The 22434-nt window shown below is 53.3% G+C and overlaps 1 protein-coding gene across 2 annotated transcripts in view; it reads left to right on the top strand.

The window, feature by feature from the left end:
* The window catches only part of PADI2 (peptidyl arginine deiminase 2), a 59139-nt gene that overhangs the window by 15345 nt on the left and 21360 nt on the right, over positions 1–22434 (top strand). For both annotated transcript variants that reach the window (XM_070382026.1, XM_070382023.1), the window contains exons 2-6: positions 3867–4050; positions 5116–5188; positions 15186–15247; positions 20657–20774; positions 21545–21670. In XM_070382026.1, coding sequence (XP_070238127.1) covers positions 3867–4050; positions 5116–5188; positions 15186–15247; positions 20657–20774; positions 21545–21670 — 563 coding nt within the window. The remainder of the gene's footprint in view (positions 1–3866; positions 4051–5115; positions 5189–15185; positions 15248–20656; positions 20775–21544; positions 21671–22434) is intronic.

Genomic DNA, 22434 nt, shown 5'->3' with positions numbered 1-22434 from the left:
ATCTGCATATCTGAGGTTGTTGATATTTCTCCCTGTAATCTTGATTCCAGCTTGTGCTTCATCCAATCCGGCATTTTGCATGATGTACTCTGCATATAAGTTAAATATGCAGAGTGACAGTATACAGGCTTCTTTCCCAATTTTGAACCAATCTGTTGTTCCATGTCCAGTTCTAACTGTTGCATCTTGACCTGCATACAGGTTTCTCAGAAGAAAGATAGGTTGGGCTGGTATTCCCATCTTTTAAAGAATTTTCCACAGTTTATCGTGATCCTTGAAGTTAAAGGCTTTCATGTAGTCAATGAGGCAGATGTAGATGTTTTTCTGGAAATTCCTTGCTTTCTCCATGATCCAGTGAATGTTGGCAATTTGATCTCTGGTTCCTCTGCCTCTTTGAAAACCAGAATCGGAAATGCTAAGAAGGGGCCAGATAATCCATGCTTTGACAAGCCCTCCAGGTAATGGTTCTGCTGCTGCAGCTGCTGCTCCTGAACTCTGAGGACCGCTGTTCTGAAGCTCTCATTCATCCCTGGCCACTGCCCCAGGCGCACTTCCGTCATGCCAGCCCGACTCTCTGAAAATGGCACCCACAAATCTGTAGCCGCTAAAAACAAGAAAGTGAAGGTTTAAACAGTACCCGCTAATGATTCTGATGCCCGATCATAGTGGAGAACTCTTTGGAAGCCCGAGAGCATCAGGCCTTCGAGACAGCAGCTGTGCCTCTGAGGCAGACACTTGCACCTATATCTTCGTCCTAAACCCCACGAGAATCTGCTTAAATCCCTCTGAGCCCTCTTGAGCTTTTGGGAACCTTCAGACCGTGGGCTGGAGATTTAGCAAAACCGTCAACCCTGGGCGCCTTCCTCCTCTGTCTCCTAGTCCTTCCTGTTATCGCCCTGTAAGTCGGAGTGTTAATCTGCTTGAGCTGCCGAAACAAAATACCACGGGCTCAGTGGCTTAAAAACAAACATTTATCTCTCCCAGGTCCGTCGGCTGGAGTCTGAGATCAGAGCACCAGCCTGGCTGTCCCCCTGGTCTGCACCCAGGGCCTTCCGGCTGTGGGCTCACATGGCCCCCCCCTCGGTGCCCATGGAGGAAGACCGCACTCTCTCTGCCTCTTCTTACGAGGAGACAAGCCCTATTGCTTAGACCTTACTCTCCTGACTTCATCTAATGTTCAACGATGATCACACTGGGGGTTAGAGCTTCAATGTGTGAATTTGGGAAGACTCAAACATTTAGTCCACAGCAACCAGCTCAAACCAGTTATTTTCCAGCCCCAAAATCTTGATGACTTCTCAAGAATTCTATTTCCCATTCAGTAGAAAACTCCTCCAGAACCCCGAGGAATGACTCTCAAATAGGAGAATTCCAAGCCGTGAAAGCTGCAGCGAAAAGGAGGTGTCTTTGTGCAGAGCCCACCCACCCCTGCCCGTTAAGCTCCTAGTTCATGGCTCCGTCTGTGTGCAAACCCAGCACCTGGAAGCCTGCCTCCTCGCCGGCAGCCGAGCTCCCCTGGTCTTCAGCTCAGACACTGAACAGGGCTTGGGAGACAAGAGTTCTAGGCCCAGCCAATTGTCTTTGCTGCAAATTCGGTCTTCTGTCTGAGCCTCAGACCTCTACCCTTAGAGTAGCAGGTGGCTTCCAAGCTGGTTGCCCATCAGAAATACAAGGAATCTTGTTAAGGACTCAGGTCCCCAGGAGGGATGACTAGGTGGAGCACAGGGGGTTTCTAAGGCAGAGAAATTATTTTGTACAATACTATGAACGTGTATACTTGACACTGTGCATTTGACAAAGCTCATAAGACTACAATGCAGAGTAAACTCTGGACTCTAGTTAATAATAGTACATCAATATTGCTTCATTAGTTATAACAAATGTATCACACGAATGCAAGATATTCATAATATGGGAAACTGCATAGAGGAGAAGGGGTATATGGGAACTCTCTGTACTATCCGATCAACTGTTCTGTAAACCTAATACTGCTTTAAAAACAAAGCCTACTAATTTAAAAAATAAAAGCAGATTCCCCAGGCCCCAACCTGGAACATTCTGAATCAGTGGGTACAAGATTAGCCCAGGGAATCCGTATGTTTCTTCTAACTTATTTATTTTTGGCAGTGATGGGTCTTCATCGCTGCTTGGGCTCTTCTCTAGCTGCGGCGAGTGGGGGCCACTCTTCGCCGAGGCGGATGGGCTTCTCACCGCAGCGCTTCTCCTGCTGTGGAGCACAGGCTCTGGGCGTGAGGGCTCAGTAGTTTGGCTCCCACTCCTGGAGCCCAGGCTCAGCAGTCGCAGTGCACGGCCTTAGTTGCTCCTTGGCGTATGGGATCTTCCCAGATCAGGGGTCGAGTCCATGTCCCCTGCATTGGAAGGTGGGCTCTTCACCACTAGCACCACCTGGAAGCCATACACATACAGACTCTTTTTCAGATTCTTTTCCTTCAGTCCAGTCGCTCAGTTGTGTCTGACTCTTTGCGACCCCACGAACCACAGCAGGCCAGGCCTCCCTCTCCATCGTCAACTCCTGGAGTCCACCCAAACCCATGTCCATTGAGTCGGTGATGCCATCCAGCCATCTCATCCTCTGTTGTCCCCTTCTCCTCCTGCCCTCAATCTTTCCCAGCATCAGGGTCTTTTCAAATCAGTCAGTTCTTCGCATCAGGTGGCCAAAGTATTGGAGTTTCAGCTTCAGCATCAGTCCCTCCAATGAATATTCAGGACTGATTTCCTTTAGGATGGACTGATTGGATCTCCTTGCAGTCCAAGGGACTCTCAAGAGTCTTCTCCAACACCACAGTTCAAAAGCATCAATTCTTCGGCTCTCAGCCTTCTTCACAGTCCAACTCTCACATCCATACATGACCACTGGAAAAACCATAGCCTTGACTAGACGGACCTTTGTTGGCAAAGTAATGTCTCTGCTTTTCAATATGCTGTCTAGGTTCATAACTTTCCTTCCAAGGAGTAAGCATCTTTTAATTTCATGGCTGCAATCACCATCTGCAGTGATCTTGGAGCCCAGAAAAATAAAGTCTGACACTGTTTCCACTGTTTCCCCATCTATTTGCCATGAAGTGATGGGACCAGATGCCATGATCTTCATTTTCTGAATCTTGAGCTTTAAGCCAACTTTTTCACTCTCCTCTTTCATTTTCATCAAGAGGATTTTTAGTTCCTCTTCACTTTCTGCCATAAGGGTGGTGTCATCTGCATATCTGAGGTTATTGATATTTCTCCCGGCAATCTTGATTCCAGCTTGTGCTTCTTCCAGCCCAGCGTTTCTCATGATGTACTCTGCATATAAGTTCAATAAGCAGGGTGACAATACACAGCCTTGACATACTCCTTTTCCCATTTGGAACCAGTCTGTTGTTCCATGTCCAGTTCTAACTGTTGCTTCCTGACCTGCATACAGGTTTCTCAAGAGGCAGGTCAGGTGAATTTCCCACAGTTTCTTGTGATCCACACAGTCAAAGGCGTTGGCATAGTCAATACAGCAGAAAGAGATGTTTTTCTGGAGCTCTCTTGCGTTTTCGATGGTCCAGTGGGTGCTGGATTTCCATTACAGGCTCCTGCTGTTCCCTGTGCTCCTCAGTAGGTCCTTGTTTATCCGTTTGATGTATAGCAGTCTGTATCAGTTCATCTCAACCTCCTAATTTATCCCTCCCACACTGAAGGAACCTGTATTTTTAGCCAGTGCCCTCTTCACTACCGGGTGATTACCTTACAGCTGAGTCCTCTGGGAGACCCGGCCGCCTGGGGAGCCCTGCAGCCTTGCCCCCCAGGGGTCTCTTCCTGAAGGCCCTGGCCCCTCCCACCCAGCGGTCCCTGTGACGCGGCCTCCTCTCTCCCTCCAGCGCGGCCCCTGCGGGGGCCCAGACCTTCGGCCTGAAGCACTCGGAGCGCGTGCGGGTGGAGGTGGTGCGCGACGGGCAGGCCGAGGAGGTGGCCACCAACGGCAAGCAGCGCTGGCCCCTGTCGCCCAGCACCACGCTGCGGCTCACCATGAGCCAGGCAAGCCCCGAGGCCAGCAGCGACAAGGTACCGTGGGCGGGGCGGTGCTCCTGCGCGGGCCTGGGGGCCGGGGGCCAGGCCGGTATCTGGACGGGCCGGATCCGCGCGGGCAGGAAAAGCCGAGCATGGGCCACACATGTCGGTTTCAGTTTTCTCACAACCACATTAAAAGAGCAAAAAGAGAGACCTCCCCGGTAGTCCGGTGGTTGGGACTCCACACGGTCTCTGCAGGGCTCATGGGCGCGATCCCTGGTCAGGGAACTGTTAATAAGGTTCCCCTATACTGGGCGGGATGGCTGATAAGTAAGTAAGTAAAAGAGCAAAAAGAAATAGATGGACTTAATTTTGATGATTTTTTTTACTTAACTCCATATATCCAGATACTGTCATTTCAACGTGATATCAATATAAAAAACAAGACCAAGGTTTTCTCCACGCCGAGTCTAAATCGTCTGTGCATTTCACACCTGTAGCCCATCTCAGTTCAAACCAACCACTTTTTAAGAGCTCAGTAAATCAGCTCATGGCTACAGCCACAGAAGGATGAATTCATGGCAGGTTAATGTCACGGGACTCTTAGCACAGACTCTTAGGCTACTGGAAGCGACGGCCACGAACGTCCTTGGTTTCATTGTGTATCAGATGGGATGCTGGGCGCCCATGCCCAAGAGATAGAGCCGAGACCAGACCCTTTGTTCCCTGGGTTCTCTAATTATTAACATGAACGTCACATGTGTCCCGTGTCAGAGATGGCACTGGGCGTCGTCCAGTGAGAACAGCCTAAGCTCCATTGTTGCTGAGTGGGAGCTAGATACACACCCCAGTAGAAGTGGGGGCCGGCAGCAGGACGCACAGGAGGGCAAGTAGCAGACAACACCCTGGATGCCCTCTGAGAGAGGGGAGCCCCGTCTACTTAGATATTCTGAGAGAAACAGCCCACCAAGCCAGGAGCACTTCCTGGAGGAGAGGGTCCAGCTGGTTAGAGCGGATTGGCTTGACAGACTGTGAGGTGGTCCCTGCGGGTCTGCCTGCCTGTGACCTGTGACCTCTGTTCTCTCCCTCCCCCGGTGCCCCTCCCCCACCCCCATCAAGGTCACCGTCAGCTACTATGAGGAGGAGGGGATCACGCCCGTCGACCAGGCTGGGCTCTTCCTCACGGCCATCGGTGAGTCTGCGTGGCTCCAGCCTGGGTGCCTTTGTTCCCCAGGGGCTGGCACTGCTGCCCTTTCCAGGCGCTTGGACTGTTCTCAGTGCTGCCCGCCTGGCACTCGGAGCTTCCTCTAATAATGCAGGCCTGGGGGGTGCTTCGGGGGGAGGTGTGCCTTGGTCCTCCAGCAACTCAGCTGGCTGTCACAGTCCCTGTCACAGGCTCTGTGGACCGTGGGGAGAAAGAGCCAAGGCTGCTCCTCCCCCGTCTCTGCCCTGCAGCCCGGAGAAGAGCTCGCTTGTCGAGAGGAGAATGGCCTGTCTACAAAGCCTGCACTGTCCTTCCCAGCCCCAGCTGCACCCCTGCCTTCCCCAGACCCAGCCCTCAGGGTGCAAAGATGCAACCTGGGTCCTTAACCCACCTTGTCCTAGCCCTTCATTTGATTCACAAGGACATTGAGGCCCAGAGAGGCTAGGGACCTGGTTCAAAGTCACGCAACAACACGGTGCCGGTTGGGTCCAGAGCTCAGGCTCACTCCTTTGAGGGTTCTTCTGTTTGCGCCGCGCTCCCCTCCCCTGGATGCCAGGGCACGTGGAATGCGAGGTTCCAGGGCTTCACCCCATGGGCTCTTCTGCAGTGAAGGTATTACTTGTCCTTTCCATTTAGCTCCTATAATGTTCAAGCCAGGGGGACATTTCAGTGAGTCCTTAGTTTAACATTGACAGAGTGGCGACAGGTCAGGGGAAGGTAAGCTACCTGTTCCTGAGCATCAGCTATGTCCTGAGGGCGTTGAAGATAACAGTGATGTCTATTTGCTGAACAGCTGCTCTGTGTCCAGGACTTTGGTGTGGAGGTGGCGATTACTATGAGCACTGACAGTGTTTCAGGCTGCAGCGTGAGGTGGTTTAGCTATCATGAGCTCAGTCTATTCTCACATCTATTCTAAGAAGACATGCTATTATAGTCCCCATTTTACAGATGAGAAAACCAAGGTTTGCCTGGGGCCACACAGCAGAACGTGGTCTATGGGACACCCAGCCGTCTCAATTATGTCATATTCTCCCGGGGCGTGGGGGGGGGGGGCGTAGGGGGGATATAGGGGGGTGTAGGGGAGGTGAGGGGGTGGGCTCGGAAATCCCCCCACAAAACAACTAGCTCCCAAGCCAGCCTTTCCTTCTCCAACCCTGTGCTTTTAGCCCCAAACAGGCTCAGTAGTATTGCTCTCCCACTTCTGAGCTGATTCCCAAACCGGCTTGACTGCCGGTCACTTGCCCCTCTTTCCGCACTGAGGGAGTGAGTGCCCGGTCTCTGGGGGCCAGTCCTCAGGACTACGTGGCGGGAAGGGACCTTGGGAGAGTAAACCAAAGCTTCCAGCGCTGCAGCTGAGGGCTGGCACGTGTGAGCCTCACGGGTACACGGTGCCCCAGGCTGTCTCAGGTGACCGTCCCTAGGAAACCCAACCCCACAGAGGCAAGGACACTTGAGGACGTTAGCGGGACGGGCAGCAGCCCAAAGCCTGGCAGAGGAGGGAGCTCCCAGGGGGCTAACAATGCCACTGACGATACTCCCGCAAAACGCAGCGGCCCCGGACGGGCGGCGCAGTGACACTGAGGAGGCCGGTGCGGGCTCAGGACGGACGGCGCAGTGACACTGTGAGGAGGCCGGAGTGGAGCCGGGACGGATGGTGTAGTAACACCATGAGGAGGCCGGTGCGGGCCTAGAACGGATGGCGCAGTGACACTGTGAGGAGGCAGGCGCGGGCCCAGGACGGATGGTGTAGTAACACCGTGAGGAGGCCGGTGCGGACCCAGGACTGACGACATAGTAACACTGTGAGGAGGCAGGCGTGGACGCAGGACGGACGGCGCAGTGATACTGTAGGGAGGGAGGCGCCGGCCCAGGACGGATGGTGTAGTAACACTGTGAGGAGGCCGACACGGGCCCCAGAAGAATGGTGTAGTAACACTGTGAGGAGGCAGGCACGGGCCCAGGACGGACAGCGCAGTGACACTGTGAGGAAGCAAGCGCGGGACCAGGACGGATGGTGTAGTAACACCGTGAGGAGGCCGGTGCGGGCCTAGAACGGATGGCGCAGTGACACTGTGAGGAGGCCGGCGCGGACCCAGGACTGACGACATAGTAACACCGTGAGGAGGCCGGTGCGGACCCAGGACTGACGACATAGTAACACTGTGAGGAGGCCGGCGTGGGCCCAGGACTGATGGTTGTTTAACACACTGTGAGGAGGCAGGCGCGGGCCCAGGACGGACGGTGTAGTAACACTGTAGGGAGGGAGGCACGGGTCCAGGACGGATGGTGTAGTAACACTGTGAGGAGGCAGGCGTGGACGCAGGACGGACGGCGCAGTGATACTGTAGGGAGGGAGGCGCCGGCCCAGGACGGATGGTGTAGTAACACTGTGAGGAGGCCGACACGGGCCCCAGAAGAATGGTGTAGTAACACTGTGAGGAGGCAGGCACGGGCCCAGGACGGACGGCGCAGTGACACTGTGAGGAGGCCGGCGTGGAGCCAGGACGGACGGCGCAGTGACACTGTGAGGAGGCCGGCGTGGAGCCAGGACGGACGGCGCAGTGACACTGTGAGGAGGCCGGCGTGGAGCCAGGACGGACAGCGCAGTGACACTGTGAGGAAGCAAGCGCGGGCCCAGGACGGATGGTGTAGTAACACCGTGAGGAGGCCGGTGCGGGCCTAGAACGGATGGCGCAGTGACACTGTGAGGAGGCAGGCGCGGGCCCAGGACGGATGGTGTAGTAACACCGTGAGGAGGCCGGTGCGGACCCAGGACTGACGACATAGTAACACTGTGAGGAGGCCGGCGTGGGCCCAGGACTGATGGTTGTTTAACACACTGTGAGGAGGCAGGCGCGGGCCCAGGACGGACGGTGTAGTAACACTGTAGGGAGGGAGGCACGGGTCCAGGACGGATGGTGTAGTAACACTGTGAGGAGGCAGGCGTGGACGCAGGACGGACGGCGCAGTGATACTGTAGGGATGGAGGCGCCGGCCCAGGACGGATGGTGTAGTAACACTGTGAGGAGGCCGACACGGGCCCCAGAAGAATGGTGTAGTAACACTGTGAGGAGGCAGGCACGGGCCCAGGACGGACAGCGCAGTGACACTGTGAGGAAGCAGGCGCGGGCCCAGGACAGATGGTGTAGTAACACCGTGAGGAGGCAGGCACGGGCCCAGGACAGATGGTGTAGTAATACTGTGAGGAGGCCGGTACGGGCCTAGAACGGATGGTGCAGTGACACTGTGAGGAGGCCGGCGCGGACCCAGGACTGACGACATAGTAACACTGTGAGGAGGCCAGCGTGGACCCAGGACAGACCGCACAGTGGCACTGTGAGGAGGCTGGCTTGGGCCCAGGACACATGGTGTAGTAACACTGTGAGGAGGCCGGCGCAGGCCCAGGACGGACGGTGCAGTGACACTGTAGGGAGGGAGGCGCGGGCCCAGGATGGATGGTATAGTAACACTGTGAGGAGGCAGGAGTGGCTTCCCTGGTCTTTAAGGGGCAGAGAGTCCGCCTCCCAATGCAGGCGACATGGGTTCGGTCCCTGGGTTGTTGGGAAGATCTCCTGGAGGAGGAAATGGCAACCCACTCCAGTATGCTTGCCTGGGAAACCCATGGACAGGGAAGGCTGGGGGGGGAGCTACAGTCCATTGGATCACAGCATCAGACTGACTTAGCGACTACACAACAACAGCCAGGAGGCAAGCGAGGGTGCCATAGGGCTGAGACTGGGCAGAAGATACCGAATACATGATGAAGGACCAGGCTTGTCCTGGGGTGCTGACACTTTCACTGAAGAGTTATTTCTGTAACTGCCACAAGTTCCAGATATTTAGGCTCCATGGGTCAGTAAAATGTCCCCTCCCCTCCCCACCAAATTAGTAGACCTAACGATTTTGAAGGTTGGCCGAAAAGAAACAAAGACATTAATAAAGTAATTTACCATCAATTATTACCATCTTGTTAACATGTTAGCACCTAAAAAGTAGGCAGGGCATGATCTCAAACTACCCCACAATTGCACTCATCTCACACACTAGTAAAGTAATGCTCAAAATTCTCCAAGCCAGGCTTCAGCAATACGTGAACTGTGAACTTCCAGATGTTCAAGCTGGTTTTAGAAAAGGCAGAGGAACCAAAAATCAAATTGCCAACATCCGCTGGATCATCGAAAAAGCAAGAGAGTTCCAGAAAAACATCAGTTTCTGCTGTATTGACTATGCCAAAGCCTTTGACTGTGTGGACCACAATAAACTGGAAAATTCTGAAAGAGATGGGAATACCAGACCACCTGACCTGCCTCTTGAGAAACCTGGATGCAGGTCAGGAAGTAAGAGTTAGAACTGGACATGGAACAACAGACTGGCTCCAAATAGGAAAAGGAGTTTGTCAAGGCTGTATATTGTCACCCTGTTTATTTAACTTATATGCAGAGTACATCGTGAGAAACACTGGGCTGGAAGAAGCACAAGCTGGAATCAAGATTGCCGGGAGAAATATCAGTAACCTCAGATATGCAGATGACACCACCCTTATGGCAGAAAGTGAAGAGGAACTAAAAAGCCTCTTGATGAAAGTGAAAGTGGAGAGTGAAAAAGTTGGCTTAAAGCTAAACATTCAGAAAACGAAGATCATGGCATCTGGTCCCATCACTTCATGGCAAATAGATGGGGAAACAGTAGAAACAGTGTCAGACTTTATCTTTTTGGGCTCCAAAATCATTGCAGATGGTGATTGCAGCCATGAAATTAAAAGACTCTTACTCCTTGAAAGGAAAGTTATGACCGATCTAGATAGCATATTAAAAACCAGAGACATTACTTTGCCAACAAAGGTCCATCTAGTCAAGGCTATGGTTTTTCCAGTGGTCGTGTATGGATGTGAGAGTTGGACTTTGAAGAAAGCTGAGTGCTGAAGAATTGATGCTTTTGAACTGTGGTGCTGGAGAAGACTCTTGAGAGTCCCTTGGACTGCAAGGAGATCCAACCAGTCAATTCTAAAGATCAGTCCTGGGTGTTTATTGGAAGGACTGTTGCTAAAGCTGAAACTCCAGTACTTTGGCCACCTCATGCAAAGAGTTGACTCACTGGAAAAGACTATGATGCTGGGAGGGATTGGGGGCAGGAGGAAAAGGGGACGACAGGGGATGAGATGGCTGGATGGCATCACGGACTCGATGGACATGAACTTTGAGTGAACTCCGGGAGTTGGTAATGGACAGGGAGGCCTGGCATGCTGTGATTCATGGGGTCGCAAAGAGTCGGACACGACTGAGCGACTGAACTGAACTGAACTGAATCTCAAAACAGAAGACAGTCGTTCACATTGCAGAAATAATGCTTTATGAAAAACTCACCCCCACTGAATTTATGTTTCACCAGGAAGCCTGGTGAAAACTAGGTTTCCCTTGGGACCCATCCACTGGTCTGTCTGACCCATCTGGGTCTTGTCTTCCCTCAGGGATCTACCCCAGGAGCCCCACAGCCTAAGTGATCATTTGAGGGTGGCGGCTCAGAGGCAAGAATGCCTTGAATGACCCATGATGGTGGGACTGTCCCCCAGGGATGTATTAGTGTCCATCTCACCCTACTTCTGTCCTGAGTCCACACTGGGTAGAAAGAACACTGGCCTCAGAGTGCACGGAAATACAGTAGGTCTAAGTTCTGGCTCTCCCCTCTCCAGCCACATTAAGACCACCATTCCGCTGAGCCTCAGTTTCCTCATCTGTAAAATGGGTTTCCAGTGTGCTCTTGCACAGTGCTTATAGGGGTTCAGTGGGATGGGGCATCCCCAGGCCTGGCAGGGGCTAGGTGCTGAGGTAATGCTCTTTGCTTTTGTCGCTTCCTCTTGGGGCACTGGGCAGCCCATTTTCTCTCTGCCTATGTGACGCTGAAGAACCTTATTGTGCTTCAGTCCTCCTCCTGGTATCAAGAACAAAATCATGATGCCCTTGGTCAAATCAGGCTGTGGTTCTCGGTCCTAGTCTTGCCAAAAACCTGTGATATGCCCTCTCCCTGTAGACCTCACTTTTTTTTTTTTTTTTTTTTTTGAGGGGGGGGACTGTGCCATTTGGCTTGTGGGGCTTTAGTTCCCCAACCAGGGATCAAACCCAGGCCCTTGGCCATGAAAGCACAAAGTCCTAACCACTGGCCCACCAGGGAGTTCCCTGGACCTCACTTTTTCGAGGCTATAAAGTGAGTTTCGAGCTCATTGATCCCGGAGAGCCTCCGAGCCCCTGGGTAGGGCTGATTCGCAACTTCCTCGCTGTTAAGGGGGTTTGAGGGGAAGATGGTGGAGAGAGGCGTAGCCTCACCCTCTTTGCCGAGGTCCTGCAAAGGGAGGAGCACGTGGATGGGACCCTGGAGGATTTTTTGCATCAACCTAAGGCCCTCGTTCCTTGTACCCTGTCCCAGACCCAGGATAACCACCCTCAGTGACTGTCGGGGAGAGTCCCCTGCCCACCACACCCCAAGCTGCCCCGTCAGGCAAGAAGGCCTGGTGCCCCGCCACCATCCAGGGGCTGGCAGCCACCAAAGCGCTCGTGCGGAAGCTGAGGCCAGTGTCTTGATTCCCCAGGGCAGGCTGCCTTGAGCCCAGTCCTGGTGACATTTCCAGTTAATCTATCTCACACCCTGGGTGCCACCTGACACCTTGGGGCTATTCTGGGGAGCTGAGGCAGGATTTGGAGCCTCCGGGAAATGTCTGGAGCCCAGAGGCCCTGAAACAGATGTCGCCTCCCCCTCCCCAGGGAGGACAGAGCGGCTCCGGGAGGCAGAGCCCTGGGCAGGCCACAAGCCTGCTCCCATCCCCTCAGGAGCATCCCATAGGAATCCAGTTAGACTGGACCTTGAGGGAAGCTTTGAAGGGGAGAAGTCCTCGAGGAATACCTTGTAACTTGGGGGAGTCTCCGAGGGAGGGCGGCAGGGTGAGGAGGCCGTTCCAACTGACCATAAAGTTTTGTCAAGAGTCACAAGAGAGAAGGTGTCAAGCACCGTGGGATGTCAGGAGGTGGATGATAAGGGAGCCCGATTATGTGATTTCATGGGAAGTCAGTGAAATTTGTCCCAATTGAATAAACCGAAGAAAAAATAATAGGCATATTATTCGGTATTATAGAGCTTCCCTCAGGCGGTGAGGGGACAGGCTAAACAAAGAACCCCTGGGTTTATTTAGAAGCTGTTTGGTACTCTCTTTGGGTTTTTTTTGTTTGTTTGTTTGGTTTTTTGTTTTGTTTTTTTTTGCACTTGTGCAAATATTACATTGATAACAAAAATTTAATGTAAGAAATTCATAATGGGGAGTTCCTTGGCATTCTGGTTAGGACTTGGTGCACACCACAGGTTCAGTCCCTGGTCAGGGAACTAAGAGCTCGCAAGCCACATGGTGCAGCCCAGAGTAACGAAAAGTTCATAATGAAGTACAGGGAAATGCTCCTGATTTCTCTCCTGTGACCACTGCTTTCACGGACCACAGGAGCTGTGATGCAGTGGCGCCTTGCAGCTTAGAGACCAAAGCCACAGGGTCACCAGGGTGGGGAGTTGGCCCCTCCTCTGGGAACGACCTCTAGAGGAGTGAGTCCTGGGTCTTGGAAGGTGGGCTTTGGTTTTGGAAACAACCCAGGGCGGAGGTCAGCCTGAGACTGTGGAGAAAACAGCCAAGGGCAGGGGTCTGGAGTCCAAGACCTGAGGGCGACCCCTGGCCCTGCACTTTTTGGGGTCTTCATGGTCATTGCCCTGCTGGGAGCCTTGCTTCCTCCTATTTATGGCAGGATGGCCAGGGTGGTGACTGAGGGAAAACACCCATGGGAAGTGCGCTCCTGTCCACAAAGAACTGTACACCCAGGAGAGATTGTTATCTTGAAAAGCAAAGAGTCATTCCTGGAGAGGGCTGGGTCTGCAGCAGGTCCCCTGGGAGAAGCTTCAGGAAGGCAACCTCCCCAAACAGCAGCATTCCCTGGGGAGTGTCCCGCTGGAAAGTCCGTGGCAGTCTGGGAGCCAGCATCAATATTGGTGCTTCTAAGCCTTCCGTCTCTAACAGTAGCTGGTGGGGCTGCCTTCTCCACTCTGTCCCTAGGAGTCTTATCCCGCACCAGCCCCCAGATCATCAGCCCAGTGTGCTGACAAGTGACATCTCCAAGTCTGAGTTTGCTCGCCTATAAAGTGGGAACAATAATATTTATCTCATAGGACTTTCCCTGGTTGCTCAGACAGTAAAGAATCCACCTGTCGATGCGGGAGATCCGGGTTTGATCCCTGGGTCAGGAAGATCCCCTGGTGAAGGGATAGGCTGCCCACTCCAGTATTCTTGTCTGGAGAATCCCATGGACAGAGGAGGCTGTGGTGTACAGTCCATGGGGTCGCAGAGTTGGACACGAATAAACGGCCAACCACACACAGAGAAGACTGGGGGCTCCTTGAGAGCAGGCACTGTGGGCCAATTGCCCACCCCGCTCCCCATGTGTGGGGCCTAGAGGCAGTCGATGCTCAGTAGTGATTTGCTGTGTGAATGGGATCAATGGGAGGAGTTTATATAATTATTTCCTACAGCACCTAATGTGGGGCGCAGAAGTGGGGATACTGCCTCCCTCTCCCAAGGACTCGGTGCCCTTAGAACCACCCTCCTACCTCCTTCCAGACCTGGAAGAGCCGCATTCAGAGTGAGGAGGGAACTGGGCTGTGGGCAAAGGGAGGCCCTCCGTATAATCCCTGACTTAAGAGAGAGGAGGCACGCCACCCCTCCAGGGAGACAGCTCAGCTGCCAGCAGGACCGACCAGGAACCCGGTCGTTCTCACCCAGCTCCGACCTCCGTCCAAGTCATGCTCAGCCCAAGGCCGAGCCCACAGGCTGTCCGCGACCTGGACCCAGCTCGCCCCACTCCGCGTGTCGCTCCCACCACCTTCCCAACATTTCCCCTGCCTCACCCTCTTGGTCTCTAACTCAGGGGGCCATGTTGCCCCCAGGGGACCTTTGGCAATATCTGGAGACCTTTTGGTTGTCTCAGCTGGGGGGATGTTATGGGCACCCAGGGGGTAGAAGCCAGGGATGTGGCTAAACACCCTGCAATGCACAGGGTAGACCCACAACAGTAGCAGCAGCAACAATCTGGTTCAAAACGTCAGCAGCGCCTACCGTTGCAATTAGGACAACTCATCTAATGGGAAAGCGCCTCATTTTTCAGGTAGAGTGACTGGGGCTCAGAGAAGCTGTCTAAGCCACCCAGCACCACACAGCTTACAAGCTGCAACCACGGTTCAAGCTCAGTCCTGTCTGATGCTGAACTTTGGGCTCATTTCATTGCCCCACGAAGTCCCCACAGCAGGCCTACGAACAAAGAAGGTCCCTCCCCCAGAGGAGGGACAGCGAGGACCCCATCCTGGATCCTCTATCTGGCGGCTTGGCCTCTTGGGCACAGTCAGATCAAGAGGAGCTGACAATGCAGTTTCCCACCCAAAGTAAAACCCTCAGTCCTTAGGTGTGGGGTCTAGACACCCTGGAGTTCTGGAAGAGAAACACACAGACGCATATGTGTACACAGCCCCAGGACAGGCCAGGAAGGCAGGTAGGGAGTCCCGTGAAAGTTTCCAACATCTGAGCTTTGATTCACACGAAATGCGGTGTATGCTTCAGATCTTGTGTGACCCTGTGACCTTGTGCCCTGGGCACGCGCCTTGACCTCTCTGAACTCCCAGATCTGCCCAGTGCGGCTCACCCCGCCCACCACCCAGAGCTGTAGAGGAGCAGCAAGGGGTCGGGAGACCCCAGACCCACCCGGCAGCACCTTCATGAGTTTCGCAATCTGCACGGCGTCCGCTCGTGTCTCCATCCAGCAGTGTGGTGTTGAGGCAGGGGGTTGGCTAAGGTGACCTCAGCACAGCTCTTCCCTCGGGTGAGCTGCACCGTAACCCCGTAGGTCCCCCTCCTGCCCCCTCCCCACCCTCTCTGGCCAGCCCAGCAGCTCACCCACCTGTCTGTCCCCAGAGATCTCCCTGGATGTGGATGCAGACCGCGACGGCGTGGTGGAGAAGAACAACCCAAGAAAGGTACCTCACTCCCAGGGCAGGCGGCCCTGAATGGGGGGCTTCCAGGGCCAGAGCCCCAGCCTGCGGCCTGCAGGCAGCCACGGTCCTCCCAGCAAACTCCAACAACTCTCACTTTACAGATGAGAAGACAAGTTCCCAGACACACACACCATTGACAGAGCCCACCGAGGAGCAAGCTCCTTAGAGGAACAGCCACAGAGCTGGTCCCCAAGTCTCAGTGGCCCATCCGGAGGGTGGGGACACCCAGGTCATGCAGTTGGTGTAAAGGATGAACGTCCTGCCACAGAGGAAGTGCCGCCAAAGCATTTGCTCTTACAGTTTTGCCTTTTTGGGGTTTTTTTTGGCCATCAGGAGCAGAAGATTGCAGTAATCATTCCCAATTCAATGCGTGTCATCTCTAATGATGCACACACACCCTCTTCCTGGTTTTGTGTATTCATTTATTTGTTCATCCGGTCTTCCCTGGGGGCTCAGACGGTAAAGAATCCGCCTGCAATGTGGGAGACCTGGGTTTGATCTCTGGGTTGGGAAGATCCCCTGGAGGAGAGCATGGCAACCCACTCCAGTATTCTTGCCTGGAGAATCCCATGGACAGAGGAGCCTGGTGGGCTACAGTCATGGGGTCACAAAGAGTCGGACGCGACTGAGCACATTTGTTCATTCATCATTCACTCATTTGTTCATTCATTCATTCTCCCCGGTCCTACATTCCTTCACTCCCACTCTGCTCCCCTGCAAAGGACCACGTGGATGATTTTAATGGGTCACTTTCCGTTCTTGTGATTCTTGCGAAACATGCAGTGTGGTTAGGGTGTGTGTATTTTTAACTTGTGTAGGCGGCATTGTGTTCTCCAAGTCGTCTTCCTCACCCCCGTTTTATCTATTTTTAATTGAAGGATAGTGGCTTTACAGTAATGTGTTGGCCTCTGCCATACATCAACATGAGTCAGCCACAGGTATAGATATATCCCCTCCCTCTAGAACCTCCCTCCCACCTCCCACCCCATCCCACCTCTCTAGCCCTGGTTAAAGTTCCCGGAGTCGTACAGCGAACCCCCACTGGCTGTCTAGTTTATATATGGTAGTGTGAATCTCAACCCCATTTTTAAGTTCCGCTGGTTTTTGCTCTGCACATCCTGGCTTCTATTTTCCATTTTCTGCTCTTCTAGAGCACTTAGATGTTTGCCATGGGCATACACTACTTTTATAACAACAACCTGTATGCTGGTTTAAATTATATGGAGACGGGCACTTTAAAAAGTAATTAAATACAGCCCAGTGAGAAGCCTGGGGCCTGGCAGCCAGCCCCAAACTCTTGACGTGCCTCTGGGGGTTCCTCGGGGCTGTAGGGGAGCTGGCTCCCCGAGGTTCCCAGGGAGGGGCGTCCGCCCACCCCTGCCTTCCTGAGGCCGAGTCAGCCCACAGATCTGTGCTCAGTGTCTGCGGCCACATGAAGGCAGGCCCCAGGGCGGCCCCTGAGGCGTCCTGCTTCCCCCGAGGAGCTGGGGGCTCACCCAGCCCCTGTGGGCCTGGACTTGCCCTGACTTCCTTCATCTGGGCCAGTGCAGTTTAACGTGATCTTCATTCATCTCATAAATATTTTTAACTTCATTGAAGTACGGCTGATTTACAGCGTTGTGTTAATTTCTGCTATGCAGCAAAGTAACTCAGCTCTACCTGTGCATTCTTTTTCATTTCTCTTCCATTACGGCTTATCACAGGACATGAACACAGCTCCCTGTGCTAACCAGTAGGGCCTTGCTGTTCAGCCATCCTGTATGTACTAGTACGTCCGCAAATCCCAGGCCCCTGGTCCTCCCCCCGCCACCGCCTGGGCAACCACAAGTCTGCTCTCTATATCTGGGAGTCTATTTTTGTTTTGTAGATGTGTTCATTTGTGGCGTATTTTAGATTCCACGTGTAAATGCTGTCACTGGTATTTGTCTGTTTCTGACTTATTTCCCTTCGTATGACACCTCCGAAGTCATCCATGTTACTGCAGACGGCGTGTACCATTCATTTTGGTGGCTGAGTCCTATTCCATCATACCCATATGCCGTCGTGCGCACGTTCCACGCCCATGTGCCGGCGTGCGCACGTTCTATTCCACGCCCATGTGCCGTCGTGCGCACGCTCCACGCCCATAGGCCGGCGTGCGCACGTCCCACTCCACGCCCATGTGCCGTCGTGCGCGCGCTCCACAGCCTCTCCGTTCGTCGTCGATGGACACGGAGGTTGTTTCTGTGTCTTGGCGACGGTGCCTAGTGCCGCTGTGAACGTGGTGGAGCGTGTATCTTTTCATATTATGCTTTGTCTGGGAATATCTCCAAGTATGCGATTGCTGGATCATGCGGCAACTCTGTTTTCAGTTATTTGAGGAACCTCTGTACTTTTCTCCACAGCGGCTGCATCAGTTCACATTCCCACCAACAGTTCCCTTTCATCCACACCCTCTCCTGCATCTATTATTTGCAGACTTTTCAATGATGGCCGTTCTAACCAGTGTGAGGTACCAGTGTGTGTTGTTGTTTTGATTTATCCCATAAATATTTTTTCAGCGTCTCTTATGTTTCACGACTGGGTCAGGCCTGGGGGATGGCGAGAGCAGGAGAGACAGCAGGCCCTGCCACCGGGGCCCGCAGTCCAGGGGGCATGGGGGCCACGGTGAATGAAGACTGGCGGCGGTTTCGGCACAGTTGTCCTGAGTCCGCCCCAGAAGGAGCGCGTGAACCCAGGGAAAGCTGCTTTGGTCCAGAATATCAGAGAGGCTTCCAGGAGGAAGGGGGGTTATGCTCTGGGACCGGAAGGAGGGGTGGACTTGGCGAGGTGAAGCGGGGCAGGGCCGCTTTCCAGGTAGAGGGGGCAGCGCGTGAAGGCCCGAGCTTGGAGTCTTCTGGGAGCCGGGAGGCGGCCAGCGAGGGGGAGGCAGACGGAAAGGGGCCGAGGTGGGCAGGTCTCGCGGGGCCCCACGGCCCGAGTCAACAGGGGGCCCCTGACAAGGCGTGAAGCAGGGAAGCAACGCGATCCGGTTGGAGTTTGTCCTAATATCGCTCTGGCTTCAGTCTTGAAAAGGAATCACCTTACAGGTCCCACTTGGAGCACTCAGAGCAAGTTTGAAAATGGCCGGGTGTCCGTTCACCCGAGAGCCCTCAGCCCCTCTGGGTGCCTCTTCTTCCCTCCAGTGTTACGGAGATATAATTGACGTATATCAGCGTGTATGTTTAAGGTACCGCAGAATGGCTTTGTTTATTGATTTGGGCTGCGGCGGGTCTTGGCTGCAGCACTCGGGGTCTCTGTTACACCGTGCGGGATCTTTCGTTACAGCGCGTGGACTCTCTAGCTGTGGTGCGTGGGCGCAGTAGTTGCCGCAGCGAATCCAGAGCACACGGGGCTCAGTGGTGGTGGCCTGTGGCTTCAGTTGCTCTGTGGCACACAGCCTGGTGATTGGACTCACATCATGAAATGGTCACCGCACTCAGTTCAGTGTAAATCCATCATCTCATATAGGTACAGAGTTGTTGCTCAGTCACTCAGCCGTGTCCGACTCCTTGCGACCCCGTGGACTGCAGCGTGCCAGGCCTCCCTGTCCTCCACCAACTCCTGGGGTTTCTTCAAACTCATGTCGTTGTGTGGGTGATGCCATCCAACCAGCTCATCCTCTGGCGCCACCTTCTCCTCCTGCCCTCAATCTTTAGAAATAGAAAAAAAGAAAGTTTTCCTTCCGATGAAAACACTTAACATTTACTGTCTTCACAGCTTTCATTTATAGTACATAGCAGTACTTGTCTCTCTCTGACTTACTTCACTTAGGTTCATCCATGTTGTTGCAAATGGCAAGATTTCTTTTTTTTTAATAGCTGAATACTATTCCATTGTGTATGTGTACTGCATCTTCATTATCCAGTCATTTATTTTTTTTTCTCACTATGTGCCAGGCACTTTTTTTTTTTAACTTTACAATATTGTATTGGTTTTGCCATACGTCAACATGAATCCACCACGGGTGTACACGTGCTCCCATATCTATTCATTACTGATGGGCACTTAAATTCCTTCCATATCTTGGCTATTGTAAATAATAATGCAATAACATGGGAATACATATGTCTTTTCTAATTTGTGTTTTTATTTTCTTCAGATAAAGACCCAAGAGTGGAATTTCTGGATCATACAGAAGTTCTATTTTTAATTCTTTGGAGGAATCTCCATACTTTTTTCCATAGTAGCTGCACCAACTTATATTCCTACCAGCAGTGCTCAAGGGCTCCCTGTACTCCCCATCCTCGCCAGTGCTTATTATTCGTTGTCTTTTTTGTGGTAGCCGTTCTGACAGGCGTGAGGCATTTCATTGTGGTTTTCATTTGTATTTCCCTGTTGATTAGAGATGTTGAGCGTCTTTTCACATATCTGCCCCCCTTTGTATGTCTTCTTTGGAAAGAATGTCTGTTCAGCTTTGCTGTCCATTTTTAAAATCAGGTTGTTTTCTGACCTTGAGTTGTATGAGTCCTTTGTATATTTGGGGTATTAACCCTGATCAGATATATCTGTTACAAACGTCTTTTCCCATTCAGTAAGCAGCTCTTTTATTTTGTTGATAGTCTCCTTTGTCGAGCACAAGCTCTCTAGTTTCATGTGATCCTATTTGTTTTCGCTTGTGTTGCACTTGCCTGAGGAGATAGATCCCAAAAAACTGTTTCTAAGACTGATGTCAAAGAGCACACTGCTTGTGTTTTCTTCTAGAAGTTTTATGGTTTCAGAGCTCACATTTACGTCTTTATTCTACGTTCATGCTTGTGTGTGGCATTTGTAAGAAAGAAGCCCAGTTTGGTTCTTTGGGCGTGGCTGTCGGGGTTTGCCCAACACTGTCTGTTGAAGAAGCTGTCTTGCCCGGGGTAGGCTTGCCCCTTGTCGTGGGCTGACGGCCCCGTAAGTGTGCTTCCTCTCCGGCTCTGTCCGCACCGGTCATCTGTGTGTCTGTCTCTGTGCCCTCACCTTGCTGCTTTGACTGCTGCAGCTTTGTGGTTTGGTCTGCAGTCAGGCCCCATGTTGCCTTCCCTCTGCCTTGGAGCCCATCATAAAATGTCTGCCTGTCCATTTCTCTGGGCCCTGCCTCCCCACCCCACTCCAGGCAGTGGGGCACCAGATGTGAGGCTCGTGATGCCCGAGCCAGCCTTCTGTATCTGTCTCTCTGCCTGTCTGTCCCCACCCTGAGCCTGCCTTGGCGCTAACCCTGGCTCTCTCCAGGCATCAGGCGAAGGACTCGTGCTCGCCAGGTCACAGCTGCCCCCGTGGCTGCTCTTGAGTCTCACCCTGGGCCGTCTCCCCAGTGTCCTGTGGGGTCTGCTCTGAGGCTGGGAACATCTGCAGAAGTAGAGACAACAGCGTTGCCCTCTCTCCTCGCCGACGCAGGCATCCTGGACCTGGGGCCCTGAGGGCCAGGGCGCCATCCTGCTGGTGAACTGTGACCGAGACACACCCTGGTTGCCCCAGGAGGACTGCAGTGATGAGAAGGTCTATAGCAAGGAAGGTGCGCGGGCTCAGCACTCGGGGCTGCGAGGAGGGCAGGGAGGGGCAGTGGGGACATTCGGGCCAAGTCTTGGGCAAAGCGGGAGGCGGGTGTGACCTTGGCTCTCCTGAGAACTGGACTCAGGTATCCACTCTTGCTAAGAACAGATGGCGAAACTATCAGTACTGCTCGGTTGGATTGGAACCACGCTCTTCACGAAGCTGCACCTATGTTAAAAAAGGAGCAGAAGGATGTTCCAAAAGTGTTATGGGAGGTCATCTGTGGTGTTGGAGATAGCAACTAGTTCTTACACTTTTCATAATATATACGTTTCCATAATATATACGTTTGGGGTTTGCTTTGTCCTGCTTGTAAAAGTAACAGGCCAACATTCCAGCCACAGTTCTCCTTTGTTTTTCTTTTTTAATTGAGATATGATTGACATACAGCAGTATGTGAGTTTAAGGCACACAGCACAGTGATTTGATTCCCATACATCATAAAGTGAGTATCTCAAGAAGTTTAGTAAACATCCTTCATCTCATATAGGTACACAATTAAAGAAATAGAAAAAAAAATCCTTGAGAGGAGACCTCTTAGGATTGACTTTCTTAACGACTTTCACGTGAGACGTGCAGCAGTGTCTGAGATCAGTTGTGTTGTTCCTCGCATCCCGAGGATAACTGGAAGTTGGTACCTCCCAAGTACCTTCATCCAGTCCCCTGCACCTCCGACCCCTGCAGCCCAGAGCGGTTCTCTCAGTTCCAGCCTCCTCTTGCCTCTGCCCGCAGACCTGAAGGACATGTCCCAGATGATCCTGCGGACCAAAGGCCCTGAGCACCTCCCTGCCGGCTACGAGATCGTCCTCTACATCTCCATGTCGGACTCGGACAAAGTGGGCGTGTTCTGCGTGGAGAGTGAGTATCCCCTGCCCACCCTCCAGCGGCTTCTGCCCTCGGGGAGCGTGCTTCACCCTCTAAGGCTCCCCAGGGCCCCCTTAGTCATCACAGGGGCAGGTGGCTGGAGAGGTCCAGGACTGGCCTCTTGGTAATGGACCAGCCATCATCCAGGGCCACCTCGGCCCTGTGAAGTCAGGGCCCCAAGGGCGCGGCCTCTCCGCCCTCAAGGAGTCAGCGGTGACAGTCACGGGCTTTGTGAGTCATCCTCCCCAGACTCATGTCGCCTTCATGACGCCTGAGGCAGGGACCCACCCTCTCCCCGGCCGGTGTTTCTCCTCTTGGACTTTCTGAAAATGAAAAACTGCCCCGACTTTTTTTTTTTGGCATGCCAGGTCTTCATTGCAGCATGGGGGATGGTTAGTTATGGCACGTGGGCTCATGTGGGCTCACGTGGCCTCTGGTTCCCTGACCAGGGATCGATCCCGGGCCCCCTGCAGTGGGAGCGTGGAGTCTCAGCCACTGGACCACCCAGGGAAGTCCCCCGCCCCGACTTTGAAAGAGCCCCTGATGATGCTGTGTGCACCCTCGAGGAGTAGACCCCTAGTTCATCTTGCCAAGGACAGGGCATCCGGGGCCCCCTGTGTGGGAAACATGCTTTGCAAGGGGCTAATGCCCACAGCTGCCTGCTCTGTCTCATGCCTTCTGCGGTTGGCTGTTGAGCGCCCCCGTGCCGGGTGCTGGGTCTCAGCACCAGGATCCCTGGGTCAGCACCCTGCCCTCAG

This window comes from Bos mutus, chromosome 2 (assembly GCF_027580195.1).
Source record: "Bos mutus isolate GX-2022 chromosome 2, NWIPB_WYAK_1.1, whole genome shotgun sequence".
In the NCBI taxonomy this organism is placed as follows: Eukaryota; Metazoa; Chordata; class Mammalia; order Artiodactyla; family Bovidae; genus Bos; species Bos mutus.
The sequence above is the reverse complement of the archived record's forward strand: the minus strand, read 5'-3'. Positions and strand labels throughout refer to the sequence as shown.